This window comes from Diabrotica undecimpunctata, chromosome 9, assembly GCF_040954645.1.
Source record: "Diabrotica undecimpunctata isolate CICGRU chromosome 9, icDiaUnde3, whole genome shotgun sequence".
NCBI classification, from domain to species: Eukaryota; Metazoa; Arthropoda; class Insecta; order Coleoptera; family Chrysomelidae; genus Diabrotica; species Diabrotica undecimpunctata.
The window spans coordinates 126555841-126572015 of record NC_092811.1 but is presented as its reverse complement, the minus strand read 5'-3'; the positions used below and the strand labels follow the sequence as shown (position 1 = coordinate 126572015).

Below are 16175 nucleotides of genomic sequence, written 5' to 3'. Positions count from 1 at the left end.
AACGGGGAGTACGTCAGGGCTGCATTTTATTACCTACGTTGTTCAATACTTACTCGGAAATGCTGTTCAAGGAAGCCATTGATGGTTTAAGAGAAGGTATAAACATCAATGGTGAAATCATAAACAATTTAAGATATGCGGACGATACTGTCTTGATTGCTCATAATGAGGAGAATCTGCAAACATTAATAGACCGTGTAGTGGAAGCCTGTGACAGATACGGCATGAAATTAAACTGTAAGAAGACCAAAATTCTTTGTAGTAAATATAAAAGTAAATAAGGAATGGGACCACTCACAGATGTCGTGTAGAAAAGGCGAGAGCTGTTTTCAATATAGAAGGCAAAAGATCTCAAGAGCGCAGAAGGACATCGTGGTTGAAGAACATCAGACAGTGGGCAGGAATGACTACCATACATCTATTTAGAGCAGCTGTCAACAAAGTTGTATGGACCAATGTGATTGCCAACATTCACAGAGGATAGGCACCAAAAGAAGAAGAAGTAAAAATCAAATTAATACGCTATTACATATTCTCCACATTACTGTATGGCATAGAGAGCTGGACCCTTACAGAGGCACTAATGAAAATATTGAAGGCCCTTGAGATGTGGATCTACCGACGAATACTACAGATAAGCTGGGTTGATCGAATACGAAATGAAATAGTTTTACGCCGAAGTATAACCTTCTACACTTAATAATACAGGGCAAGATCGCCGGAAGAAGCAGACCAGGCTAAAGAAGAACATCCTGGCTCCAAAATTTCCGAGAGTGGAGTCGACGGACATCCGCTAAACTGTATCGAGCTACCGCAAACAAAGTTATTATTGCCAAAATGATCGCCAGGGTTCGATAATCGGATAGGGTACTGAAAAAAGTGTAAGGAAATAATCCCTTGAGTAGCAAATTTCTAAATAAACTTCACCCACTCTTCCCCAACTCATCTTTTGATTCCTACAAGCGTTTCTAAAATCTAAAGAGTTGTGTTTTTAACACATCATTAACGATACTGATATATAATAATATATAATAAACATATAGAAACTATTAACTTCGCTAATTATATAACCGTCCAAAGGTGGGAAATATCAAAACTGCGTTCCATCTAAGGTAGAAGAATAATACAATCTCTGAACATAGTAAACTCGAAGCAGCTCAACTGAAAAGTCGGCCTCCTATAAGTAGAATAATCGCCGAGAAAGTTGCAAGTGCCGTTCATAAAACTTTCTTTTAGCGAAGATGTGTACTTGTTAAGAAATTTGTTGGTTTTGTTCAGTTTGTGTTGATTATGCATAACGGAGGAGACATCCATGCTAAGGTTTGTACTCGTTTTGTTAATATATAGAACAAAGAGAACAGTTGGTAATTTTTTTTTCGTACAAATTATTCATATTATTGAATAAGATCGCAAGTATGTTAATTTAATTGCTAGTTATTGTGTTTTTTTACATGTTAATATGAGCGAAACATATGCAGGTTTTCTCTTCTTCATTATCTTGTTTGTTTTATAAATAATTACACTTTTAGAAGATGTCATTTTTCTAATTTGACACATTTTTTTATATTAATTTTTTTTGTATTGTTTATTTATAAAACTCTGCAGTTCACATCGGTCTAGTGTTAGTATTACTAATTTCAATATATTTTTTGACTAATTATAAACAATTTATAATTATTTGTTTGGGATGTTATGGATTTCACGAGATGGAAATCTCCAGGGTTTGTAGTTTGCACTTCGCAAGATTCTACATTTGACTGTTAGAATTCTACATTTCATGAATGAGAGTCTTTGTGTTTGTTTTGCCAATTTTCCCTGCCAATCTTAGGAGCCGGGCTGTTTCTAACCCTATCTAAAGTTGCCTTTAGATCAGGATCCCAGTTGAGAGTCTTTGTGAATAGGACACCTAAATAGAATGCTATCGGGCTAATATTAAGCCTTTCTCCCATTAATTCCAGGGGGATTTGGTCATGATTATGTCTGTTGATATTATGTCTGGTGCAATAAGTGTCACTCTTCACTCATTGCACCTATCTTCGACGCCATTAAATAGAGTTTCTTCTTCAAGTGCCCTGTCCGTTGCGAACGTTGGCTATTAACATGGCAATTCTGATCTTGTTTGCGGCGCTTCTGAATAGTTCGACCGATGTGAGCCCGAATCACTTCCTCAGATTTTGGAGCCACGAGTGTCTTCTCCTGCCTGGCCCTCGCTTACTGTCTATTTTTCCCTGGACAATCAATTGCAGTAGACGGTACTTATCGTGTCTCAATATGTGGCCTAGATATTCAAGCTTTCTTTGTTTAATTGTATTCACGATTTCTTTCTCCTGTCCGATTCTTTGGATTACCTCTGTGTTGGTGACATGTTCGGTCCAGGATATACGAAGAATGCGTCGGTACACCCACATTTCGAATGCTTCTAGTTTTCTCGTGAGCGTCTCCGTCAGCGTCCAGGCCTCCACACCATACAGTAAGATCGGAAAAATGTAGCATTTAACTAGACGTAGTTTTAGAGGAAGAGACAAATCCCTGCTTATGAGGAGCTTTTTCATATTGCTAAATGCTGCTCTAGCTCGTTCTATTGTCGCCTTAATTTCTGTGGCCTGTTCCCATTTTGCATTTACGTTGGTGCCAAGGTACACATAAGATTCTACATGGTCAATTAGTATGTTACTTATCCGTAACTGTCAAGCAGGCTGTTGCTTTCTGCTTATCAGCATCCACTTTGTCTTCTTAAAGTTGAGGCTCAGGCCGTATTCCTCACTAACTGAATAAACTCTTTCCATTACCTGCTGTAATTCGTCTATGGTACTGGCAAGGATCACCGTGTCGTCGGCATATCTTATATTGTTCGTTAACTCGCCGTTTATTTTTATGCCCTCATTTGCATTTTCCATACATTTGTTAAATATTTCTTCGGAATAAATATTGAATATTAGTGGGGATAATATACACCCCTGACGTACACCTCTTTTGATCTGCACACTTTCAGTGAGTTCGTTGCCAATTTTTGCTCTTGCTGTTTAACCCCAGTATAGGTTTGCCACAATTCGAATGTCCTTGTCGTCAATACCTGTCTTTCGCAGAATGTCTATCAATTGTTCATGATTGACATTGTCAAATGCTTTTCTAAAATCGACAAAGCACAAATACACGTCCTTATCAACGTCTCTACACCGCTGTATAAGCACCTGGAGAGCGAAAATTGCTTCTCTAGTTCCAAGTGCTTTCCGAAAGCCAAACTGCGATCTATCAATATTTAAATCACATTTATCATATATTCTTCTATGAATGATCTTAGTGAACGCTTTAGTGACATGATTGATCAAGCTTATAAGCCGGTAGTCATCACAGATCTGGGCATTTGGTTTCTTCGGGATTGTAATAAATGTTGACTGCAGCCAGTTCTCTGGGATTTTACCGCTATTATATATGTTGTTAAAAAGTTCAACTAGATTATCAAGGAACTGTTTGTCTGATTTACATAGGATCTTTAATATTTCGCAGGGTACATTGTCCGGACCTGCTGACTTTGTTTTTTAGTGCTGCAATGGCATCTTCTATCTCCGATTTAAGGATTGAAGGTCCTGTTTCTCCTTCTCCATATAGGTGATCATCAGTCCTGTCAGATGCAAATAGAGTTTGCGCTCTCCTAAAAGTTCTCTCAGGATAGTCTGCTCTTGATGTTGTGAGAAGATCCGTATCAGTTGCGTAGAGAAATAACTGTGTACCTGGGATGTTAAGATTTGAGATGTTGCTGTTGTATGTTATGTACAACAAGGGCGCTAGCACTGAGCCTTGGAGAAATTCAGCTTGTAGAGTAAAGAGCGTTGACAGTTGATCGCATATTTTCATTCTTACAGTTCTGTTTTTGAGATATGAATATACAATTTTTATGAATTGCAGTAGTAGCCTAATGTCACTTAGCCTTCGAACAAGTCCGTCGTGTTAGACTTGATCAAAAGCCTTTTATACATCGAGAAATGTCGCTACGGCGATGGAGTTGTTATTAATGGCTTAAGTGACTTTGGTTGTGAAGTCGATCAATGCATTTTATGTAGATTTACCAGATTGGAATCCATATTGAAATTTGGGAATGATGTTTTGAGCTTCGAGAAAATCATAGAGTCTCTGCTTAAGGATATAATCAAGATCCTTATCACATCTGTACGGGGTTTACCCCCCCCCCCCCCCCCATGTGATTATAATAGAGAACGTTAATGATGATCCTGATGTCTCAACTGTCTATCAAGTATTTAAATAAGGCGCTTATGTGTGACCTTGTGTGTGTGTGTGGAGAGAGAGAGAGAGATGGCATTAGACAAAGAATGTTTTTGCCATAGAAAGTAGTTATAAGGATGTTTAAATTTTTATCTTAGAATCGTTTATAAACTTGTTTAGAATATTATATATAGATTTGTCAGAATAAGATAACAGATTGCTGATGTTCGCCGGTAGGCTAATGTTGAGATCGATTAAACGTAAATTTAGGCTCCGAGTCTGTCCTCTATGATTAAGGCAATCGAAAAATAAGTGGTTCAAATCTCGGATAAATTTATTATTACACTGACAGAAGGGAGTTTCATAGATTTCAATCCTATGCAGATGCTCTGGAAAGATGCCATGGTTAAGATTTTAGCCGGATTATCAACGAGGAATCTACTTTATTATAGTTAAAATTAAAATGGGGAATATTTTTTGGTAAGCATGGATGAATAGAAAAGTAATGGTTTCTTGAAGTCTTCTGAACCTCTTTATATTTTGACATCCATCTTTCCGTACCAATACTCCTGATAATAGAAAAAAGATCTCTCAACATAATTGTTGTTTGAAACAAAAAATGCGAAACCAGCACTTTTAACAGTTTTTGATCCATCTGTATAAATTATTGTTAATCTTCCCCTAATTTGCTTATTATGGGAAGACTTAAAATTGACGAGTCTGAATAAGAGGCAATATAATAGTTGGTTTGTCTATCAAAACTTCAAACTCTTGTTCGTAAAAAGGAAATTTTGGTAGCTGTAATATATATGATTGAAATAAATTCGTATCAATTAAAGATTCTGCAAGAGGTGAAGAATTTTTTATTCTCTAGTAAGAATTTGTTAAATTTGCTGTCAAAAGTAAATCTATTTTGTGAACCATAGTTGTATTAAACGATCTGTATGTTATTAGACGTTTGTTGGCTAACATTTGCCTACGTATGTGTAAAGGTGGTTCTTGAGCTTCTGCTAGAACTGCTTGGTTTGGTGAAGACATCGTAGCTCCTAGACAAATTTTTATTGATTTAAATTGTATTCTGTCAAGTGTTAATAGATTTGTTTTGCATGTTGAACCGTAAATAATACAACCATAATCCAGAATGGATCGTATGTAGGATCTATAAAACATTAAAGAGATATGTTGATCTGCACCCCATCTTTTTTGGAAACGAAACGCAGATGGTTAATTCCACGCTCGCACTTTTGTTTTACATACTTTATATGGCGGGACCACAAGAGTTTTTTATCTAGGATTATGCCTAGATACTTACACTTTTCTGCTAAGGGGAAAATATAATCACCTATCTGGCATTTGCCTGTGACTTTTTGTCTACGTCTAGTGAAACATACAATCGAAGATTTTTCTTGTGATATACCCATTTGTTTTACCCATTTTTCTATATTATTAAAGCTAAGTTTTAGATTCAACATACAATCTTCATTGGATTTATGGCTGGTATATAAACGTTTATCGTCTGCATATTGAGCATTTGTCATCCATTAAACCATACAGATCTGCAGTATAAACATTAAATAATAAAAAACTTAGAATTGAGCCTTGTGGGAGTCCCAATTCAAAACAAGGGAGACCGTTAAATAATCTTCTTAGACCGTATAATACATTTCAATGGTCCCGTAAGTATATTTTTCTGTTCACATACAAATTTATTATATTTACAGATAATCTTTTATCAATACCACACTCCACCATTTTTGAATATAATATATCCAAATTAACCACGTCAATATGTATCCTTTAAATCTAGAAACAAACAGCAAAAATTCGTTTTTTTGAGAAACAGAGGTGAATTTCCGTAACTAAACGTATGAGAGCATCAATGGTAGCTCGACCTCTACGAAATCCATACTGTAAGGAAAAACTGAACTACTTTCAATAAAATATTCTAATTTAAATTTTATTAGCGTTTCAAAGGATTTTGTCACACATGATAATAAAAAAAAACGGTCTATAAGATGATGGAAGCTCTGGGTTCAAGTTAAATTTGAGTAAAAGGCGTATGATAATATTTTTTAAAGTATCGCAATATTCTTGTTTCAACCACCAACTATTAAAGATTTGTAAGACAACGTCTTTGGCATTTGAGGGCAATTTGTCCAATATCTTATAAGTAAAACCGTCTGAACCGGTGGCTGTATTTCTACTTTTTTTGGAAAATCTAGTTTTGAAGGAGTAAACAGTTTTGACATGGAATCTATACTAGTATTAAAATGAAAAATTTCTTTATTTCTACCAACAACATTACAAGAGACAAATGAAGGTGCAAGTTGGTCTATAGATTGTCTCGAAGTGACTAGTCTGTACAGGGTAAATGCACAACATTGATGCCATACTTCTTTGCAAACTTGTATTAAAATAAACTTCACTTCTTACTACTTGGCCTAATCCATCTTTTGTGTTGAGGGTAGCTTAAGTACTAATGCCCACTAACGACCCTGCCTGGCCTCCTTCAGTGGTTCTCAAACATAAATAATATTTGCTACAACATATTTGGGTTAAATTAAAATAAAATAGAAATTAAGAAATGCCATTTATTATGTCACACAAGCAGTTTGTTTTTAATTCTACAGTATGTGCTAGCGATACAAACCATTTGTTTATAGATTTAAATAAACTCGAATAAAATAAAACTAAAATATAAAGAAACATTTTATTTATGTATTGTTCCGTTCAAAAGTTAAGGGGGGAAGGACTTTTAAAAACTGCACTGTATATGTTGGCAGTAACAAAACGTAGAAATATCCGAAAATAAAACTAATAAATAAGTTGAAAATAAAAGAAGTCATTGTATTTAATTTCGTGTGTAAGTAATCGTAATTGTACACCATTATATTTAGTTCCTTTTTCTGTCAATCGCTGTCACATTTAGTTTCTGCTTCACTATCATCATCATCATTATTATCGTCACTGTCATCACTATCTCCGTTATTTATATTTATAATAATTGGTTCGATATCATCCAACAAATTGTCAATTTTCCACATTTTTTTTTCTGTTGCTATTACGTGGTTTACGTAGTTTTTCCATTTCTCTGGCGTAATGACCTGGTACGCTGCTGTAATTAAATTTCGCATTTCAGCTTCTTTAAAATTCGCGTTGCGTCCAGCTATATACCGTTTCACTTCACTCCAAACCATTTCGATGGGATTGAGTTCACAGTGATAGGGTGGGAGCCTCAGAATCTTCACATTGTTTCATTGTCATATTTTGCTTTGAAGGCCTTGACTACATTAAGTAACTTGCATTTTAGGTAGTCTTCTTCAAAAAATAGGTCCTTTGACAGAAGCCATTCTTGAATATCTTTTTTTAGTGTTGAACTGTTGGGAATTTGTTCTGACTTTCTGCTGTGATAGGAGGCATTGTCGATTACCACAACAGTTTTTTCTGGCAAATTTAGCATTAAGTTTTCGAATTTTCGAACCAATCTTCGAAGGTCGGTCCATCCATTTCGTCGAGGTAGTCCTGAGTATTTTTCTTTGCCAAAAACGTGAGCTCTGCTCCATCAACAAATCCACTGGTAGATCCTGCGTGCAATAAAACGAACCGTACACCACGAACTGTTGGAGCTTTTAACCCTGTTGTCAGACTACGAACAAAAGCATCGCGATGAGATGTAATTGTTTTATCAACCCATTCTTTTTTTACACTGTGCCCCATATTTGCCCATGATTCATCCAAATACACTATGTTGTATCCTTCTGCGCGGTATTTACGAATTGCGCGTAAATAACGATGACGCCACGAGATGATTTCTGGTTTTTCAATCAAAATTCAATTTCTGCCACGTTTTATGAACAAAAAATCGATTGATTTGAAATCGAAAAAAAATTGATGAACAATTCTACGAATTTGGCCCCTGACACCTTCATCGTACTTGTTGTCACGAGAATTACCAACCTTTCGCTTCTTGGGCCTGCTCTTTGGAGATTGTAATTCAGCAGGTTATGAATATTTCTGTCGTATGCGAAACAGAGTCTTTTCGCAAACACCACTTATTTCTGACACTTTCCTAATTACACTTGATACAGAATCGTCAGAGGTTTTCCACGTTTCCATTGAACAATTTCCTCCATTTTGCGGTAAAAATTCGGCGTCAAATATAATAATTGCCAACAACAAATCACAACAACAGCCACTAACAAATAATAACAATAACAAAATAGTAACAGTACATCCAAGATGGTACAAATAATCGTAACTCGAATATGTTTACGCGCTCCGAAGAACAAATAAAGACTAATTAAGGCCCTGGATGTATCAAACTTTTAAACATATTCTGTACAAGAATTACTCTAATTGCTTCTTAATTACTGAATAACTTAGAAGAAAGTATTTGCAGTTAATATCAACCAAAATTACAAATTCCTTACACATTATGGAAGTAATTAGCACTGCAGGGACATAAATAACATTTTAAATTAGGCAGTTAGTAGAAATTACCGGAATTATTTTAAACTTTGAAACAAATGTTTATTTAATGCACATTTTATTATACTACTGCTACTAATAAAAGATAAAAGTTGATAAGTTACTATTAGAAACAAATAATGTATAGTATTATGTAAAATTATTAGTAAAAGATATTTGTAAATTACATAAAATTGTACTTAAGGACTTGTTGAAAACTCCTGGTTTATTCCATTTATTTTGAAAGATAGACAATAGAGAACGCCATCGCTCACTGCATAAAACTGGCAACGTCTTGGCGAAATTCCCATAAGGTTAGCATTGCATATCTTACCCTGTACAGACTCAAGAACGGTTAACTACATCTGTGTTTAGTGTCCTTGGTACAGACTAGTCACTTTGAGACAAAGTATAGTATGTGTTTAATGAGATCTTCAGAAAATTGAGGTTTTTTGTTATACTGATAGTTATTATATTTAGATAGATGATAGTTGTCCATATTTTTGAGAGAGGTGTGCTTTTGTTCAGACTATTTCAAAAATTTATCCAACTACTTTTTTTTAATTTTATGTTTGACTTTTTCGGATGTTTTGTTGTAATTCGAGTTTATCCGTTGTAAATCAAACCGAAAGTCTATACTAAAAACTATTCCATTGCACTAAATATTTATTTATGAAAGTTTATACTATTAATCGCAAGTATTTTTTTTTATTTTATATGGTTTAAGATAGTATCTAAATCTTACAACGTTTTTGTAGCATAAAAGTTAATTATCAACGGCAGAATGCAGGTGCTCACAATTATTTATTATAAAAATTTGTCGTTACTTTCTATTTCTTTGTGAAATCGTTAGTTAACAAGAAAATATAGTCATCAATTTTAATGAAAAGTTAACTATACGACACATACAATAATTATTGTATTTGAACATGTTAAATTTATGATCTTTTTATGTTTCCAAGTTTTACAGTGTTTAAAAAATAAAAAAACGAATATGTTTGTGTAGGTAATGAGTTAGTGAGAAAATTTATGGGTTACTAGTACTAAGAAGAAAAATGAATAGCGTCAAGTACTATGTTCGTCAAAACAAATACTAGAATTAATCAATGAGAACAAGTTTTGGAATTTATAGAGTTTTTTATAGTGACGCAAACGACTTGTTGGCAATACTTTCATCATCATCATCATCAACTAGCCTCTAACGGCCACTGCTGAACATAGGCCTCTCGCATGCTTTTCCACTTAGTCCGATTTTGCACCATCTGAATCCAATTTGTAGTCACTCTTTTTATGTCATCTGTCCATCTCGTTGGGGGGGGGGGGGCAATACTTTAGGATCATTTTAACTCTGAAAAGTAAATTATAGAGGAGATCGCCTTATTCCATTATAGAAGAATAAATAAACCAACGCAACATGTTCCGCCGATTAGAAAAGGAGATGAAACATGGGCACCTGACGAAAAACAAAAAGCAAATATGTTCGCTTCATATTTAGAGAATGTTGTAGTCCAAAATCACGAAATGGAAAATAATCATCTATTTGAAAACGATGGTGACGAGTTTCCTGAACACAATATGAACAATACTGATCAAGGAATTAACCCTAAATAAGTAACCAAAGTAATCAAAAACAGTATCAATCCCAAAAAGGCACAGGGATTTGACTTAATAGCAAAAAAATCCATTATGTATAGCTATTACAATCATATTTCGATGACAAAACTTTTAGAGTTAAACAAAAAGGCAAATGTTCAGAACTACGACCAGTCAAATCAGGAATTCCTTAGGGCAGTGTTCTGGGATCCATACTATGTTTATTATATACCTGTGACATTACTGTTACGCGAAATATTAAACTGGCCACATTTACAGAAGACACATCAATACTAACAGCCGGTGAAACATTCGAAGAAACAACTAGACACCAACAAGAAAACTATTCCGCAAAAGAAAACAGTGAAACATCTAGGGCTACATTTGGATAGCAAATTAAGGTGGCAGGAACATATCAGAAACAAAACTTAAGAGCTGAAACTGAAACTCAAAGAAGTTATATTGGTTATTAGGTCTTCTTCTTTACGTGCCACCTCCGCGACGGAGGTTGGCAATCATCATGGATATTCTGATCTTAAATACTGCCGCTCTGAATAGTTCGATTAATGTGCATCCGTACCATTCCCTCAAGTTACGCAACCATAAGATTCTTCTTCTTCCTACACTTCTCTTGCCCTGGATTTTCCCTTGTATAATTAATTGAAGTATGATGTATCTTTCATTACGCATACCATGACCCAGGTATTGTAGCTTTCGTGTCTTGATGGTTTCCAATATTTCAATTATTTTGTTGATCCTTCCCATGACTTCGTTATTTGTTACATGCTCGGTCCATGATATTTTCAGGATTCTTCTATACGCCCACAGTTCAAATGCTTCCAACTTTTTAGTAGTCGACGCGTTAAGTGTCCATGCTTCTATCTCGTAAACCATAGTCGAGAAAATATAACACCTTGTTAGTTTAGCTCTCAAGTCTAGTTTCAGTTCTCTTTCACAAAGTTCCTTTCTCCTTTTATTAAAGTTTGTTCGTGCTTTCTCTATTCGAACTTGGAGTAATCGTTTGTGTGATAAATTATTGTGCCCAGATAAATGTAGTTTTCAACTTGTTCTAAAGTTTTACCGTTAATTGTCAGGCTTTCATCATTATTTTGGGTTTTTGATATCCTCATAAACTTAGTTTTCTTGATGTTTATTGATAATCCATATTCTTCTCCATACTCAACTAACTTGTTCATTAGCTTTTCGAGATCTTGGAGGATGTCTGCTATTATGATAGTATCGTCCGCATATCTAATGTTGTTAATTGGTGTTCCATTGACCTTTATTCCTGCAGTTTCTCCCTCAAGAGCTCTTTTCATAATTTATTCAGAGTATGCATTGAATACTAGTGGTGACAATACACACCCCTGTAGCACTTCTCGTTTAATTTCGAACTCTTCTGATGTGTGTTCATTAATACGTATGTGTGCCTGCTGTTTATAATATAAATTTGTTATAATTTGAAGGTCATTGTATTGTAATTATTTTGCTTTGAAGACGTCCATTAACTTTTTGTGGTGGACTTTATCGAAAGCCTAGTTGTAATCTATGAAACAAACGTACATATCTTGGTTAACATCCAAGCATATCTGGATTAGTACGTTTAATACAAAGAGAGCTTCACGGGTATCCTACGCCTCTACGGAATCCAAATTGGGTTTTTTCAATATCCATATCAATTATTTGGTAAACGTGTTTATGGATGATCTTTAAAAACATGTTAAGTACGTGAGACGTACTTAACGGTAATTTAAAGTAATTTAGTAATACGGCCAGGTAATTTAAAGAACCTGTTTGTGATTATTAGACTTTGTTCTTCGCAGAATTGTATTAGACGATCTCCTCTATCGTTACGTTCCCCTAGTCCTTGAAGTCCCATTATTGTTCCAGCTCTTCCCTTGTCGATTTTTGCATTGAAATCTTCCATAACTTCTGTGATTTCCCTGTTCTTTGTCATTTTCAGTGAATCTTCAATTTGTTGGTAGTATGTTTCTACTTCATCTTCTGTTGCATCAAATTTAGTTTTATGTGTGATGTCCTTATTTGTAGTAGGATCACTCTTTCTGAGATTGGGACAAAACTCTCTATTGAATTGTTGACCTCTTTTGAACTCTGCAGATGCATACTTCCTCTAATAAATAAAAAAATTAATCCGTTGCATTAGTTCTTTTCCTCTATTTTTAATTAATTCATTGTTGATTTCAGAAGGAAATAAATATTGAGTTTAATTATTATATGTTCAATGTTTTCGTTTTATATAGGTAACCCAATACATTTCGGACTCACGCCTTTTGGCCCACCCGGTAGAATTTTCAGCACTATTTATTAATTGTTTCTATCTAAACCGATGCATAAACGTTTTAAGGAATTTATATAAAAAACTAATTAGTCTTTACCCATTCCATAATAACTTTTATAACTACGTCATTCGTGTTTATAAAAACCGGTACTACACCAGGTTTAGCAGGTATACGATTTTTTTAGTAATAATTTGTCTATATTTATTGTTGAGTCAATCGTACAAAACCTTTCTGTTCAAATATGAATATTTTTCGATAATTATGTGGTCTGATGTGAGAGGACATATCTAATCATAGTATTGGTCGGTCCTATTCGTTTCTATTTATGTCCCTTTTTCGTTCGTCTTTTCTACATTGGACCTGCTTAATTTTCATACCTCTTTGAGCTTTGTCTTGATTCTATCTTTTTTTTTATTTTCTGCGGGTGGAAATTTTCTCTAAAAACCGTACCAGGTTAACACATTCCTATGGATTGCTGGCGTGTGTTGGATTAAGGGTAGAGGAGTACATCCGACCAGTGGCGTCCCGTGAGGTAATGAGACACAGTTGTAGAGAACACAGTTGCCAGATTTCATTTCAATTTAATTCTCACAACAAATGCTAGCAACCCACTGCGGACCGGATAATCTGCTGGTGCCAATATCATAGTGGCTGCTATGAAAAGAGAAAGATTTTACGAGCATTCTATGTAAGTGACAGAGATAGAGCTATATTATATAGTTAGTAATACGTTACAATACACCAAAAACGCTGATCAAAAGCCTTTCCACTGTATGGCTGGTAACCCCTGAAAGTACCTCCTTGGCATGCTGGGCAAAGTTCACCAAAATTCCTCTTGTGCGCTTTAGAAACATCGCCTACACAGGCACGCCACCTTCTGACCCCCCTGCTTCTTAGTAGTCCACTACTTCTCAACTCGAACATCACTCAACACGTTTCTCCCCGCCACTACTCCTAGAAAAAAAGGGGAGTACCCTCCATTAAGGAAGCTTAATCTTAAACAAGGTAAAAACTCCGGCTCCGAGCCAGGCACGAGATCTCGAGATGGAAGTTTTAGTAGATCTTATATATTTCGAGTTTATTTACGCCTTCGCTTGTTGCTATTGTGTTTATTATCTAAAATAATATTTTGATTATTTCGTACGTTTAATTTATTTATTGACAATGAATCAAATTGATATCTTAAAAAACTCTTTTGGTGGTTTTTCGTTGGAAAAAAGAAACTAAAAATTAAAGAACTCGGTCGGCCTTTACCCGATTTAAAAATTGAAAAACAAAGTGGAAGTGGACAAAACTTCGCTGTCGTAAATTTAATAAAACTATTTATGAAAAAAATAGCTGGTTGTGTGGTTGCAAACCAACTAATAAACTGTTTGGTTTTGTATCCGTTTTGTTTGGAGATGACGAGACTTGATCAAACAAAGGCACCGATGATCTTGTTCATATATGGGAGAAAATGAAATCACGTGATAAAAACCCGTGAAAATTAAATTCAGCTTATCGTGATACTCTAATTAAACACAATTAACAGGTGAATAAGAATCGATATGCCTTGAATCAAATCATAAATTAATTGTATAAGGTTTTTTGGAGCTTTTGAGTTAGCTCTTAGAGGTCACGACGAAACCAAAAATTCAGAAAACAGAGGCATATTTAAGGAGCTGGTGAATTTTAGCGCTGAATTGGACAACGACTTAAAGGTTCATATTCAAAGTTCCAAATCTTTTAAAGGAAATTAAGAAAGAAATTGTCCTTATGTTGCAGTGATTGCCGATGAAACGACAGACGTTTCTGGTGAATTTCAATTAGTTATAGGTTTCCAATATTTGTGTAAACGACGACCAGTTGAAAGATTTTGGAGATTTTATGTGCTGGACGGACATGATGCTAAGTCCATCGCTGAATTCATTTTCATCATCAGTGGCATTACAGCTCGTTATGAGCCAAATCCTTCTTCAGAACAATCTTTCATTCGCCTCTGTCTTTGGAAACTCTTCTCCATGCTTTAACTCCGATGGATTTTAGATCATCCTCTATGTTATCTTGATACCTAAGTTTTGGTCTTCCTCTGGCTCGTCTTCCCACTGGTTCTCTTCGGTCGAAAATGTTTCTGATCGTTGCATCTTCATCTAGCCTAATTGAATGTCCTATACATCGAAAGCGTGCTAATTTAATAAATTTTATAACGTCAGGTGCCCCAAAACTCCTGTATAACTCAAAGTTGTAGCGCCTACGCAACAAACCCTGTTCTTGGAATCCTCCATATATTTTCCTTAGAATTTTTTCTCTCGAAACGTTTAAGCAATTCTTGGTCGTTCTGTGTAAGTGACCACGTTTCTGATCCGTATGTTAACACTGGCCTTATTAGTGTTTTATATATGGTAACTTTAATTTTTCTGGGTAGTTTTGGAGCCATCTGTTTCCTCAAGCCAATAAAGCACTTATTGGCAAGCACTATTCTTCTTTTAATTTCTTCGCTGACATTGTTGTCTTTGGTCAGCAGCGAGGCCAGGTAGACGAAGGTGTTCACACCTTCCAGTTCCAGATCATCAATTAATAGTCTAGGTATCTGGTTGTCTGATCTAGTACAATACAAACACTTGGTTTTCTGTGCGTTTATTTTTAATCCCATTCTCAGTGCAGACGCCCTTAGTGATCGAAATGCTTCGATCAGAGATTCTGTGGACCTAGCAATAATGTCTATGTCATCTGCATATCCGACCACTTGTACAGCTTTATTAAAGATGGTGCCATTCGTATTAATATGACACTCTCGAATTACTTTTTCTAGTGCAATGTTAAATAAGAGACACGACAGTCCATCTCCCCGTCTCAGTCCATTTTTACAATGAAAGGGTCTTGAAAAGTCGTTTTGGATTCTGACTACACTCTCTATGTCTGTAAGTGTAAGTTCCGTTAGTTGAACAAAATGAAGCGGCATTTGGAATTCCACCATAGCCTGTAGAAGTTTTTGTCTGTTGACTGAGTCGTATGCGGCTTTGAAATCCACGAATATGTGGTGGGTGTCGACTCCGAACTCAAGCGTTTTCTCAAGAATCTGCCTGACTGTGAAGATTTGATCCGTTGTTGCTTTATTGGGTCGGAAACCGCACTGGTCGTTCCCAACTATTTGTTCAGCATAGGGACAATACTTTAAATGCCTTAAGATTGCTTAAAAAAACTAATTACATGGCGCCGTCTTCAAAGAGCTCTAGCTCCCTTAGGAGGCATTTTCCGATTAGATGAATTGGATTAAATTGTCTGAGGAATCTTCGGTCTTCGTTTGTCAAGAGAGTTTTTTAACACCCTATAGATGCACGGTGGATAAGACATAGGAATTGACACTATATTAAACTCAAAATCACGACGAATCTATTACAAAACATTTATTTTGTTTATATAAATATTCACCGCAATTTCTGTAAAAAAACATGTCCTTCAGATGTTTTTTTATTTTAATGCTACTGTTTGGTTTATTGCATCAAATAAAATTGATATTACCATTCCACGTGGTAAATACCTCTGGTAGAAAATCATATTTAGGACTTTGTATACTTTAATTGTTTTATTGCTACAACGTTGTATAAAAAACAA

General features: G+C 35.3%; 1 protein-coding gene across 1 annotated transcript in view; it reads left to right on the top strand.

Moving 5' to 3' along the window:
- Positions 1–1134: 1134 nt before the first annotated feature.
- LOC140451424 (long-chain fatty acid transport protein 4-like) overlaps positions 1135–16175 on the top strand; it is a 95694-nt gene continuing 80653 nt past the window's right edge. Inside the window, exon 1 of the mRNA XM_072545217.1 lies at positions 1135–1320. Within this exon, the coding sequence (XP_072401318.1) occupies positions 1291–1320 (30 nt within the window). The 5' untranslated portion in view covers positions 1135–1290. The remainder of the gene's footprint in view (positions 1321–16175) is intronic.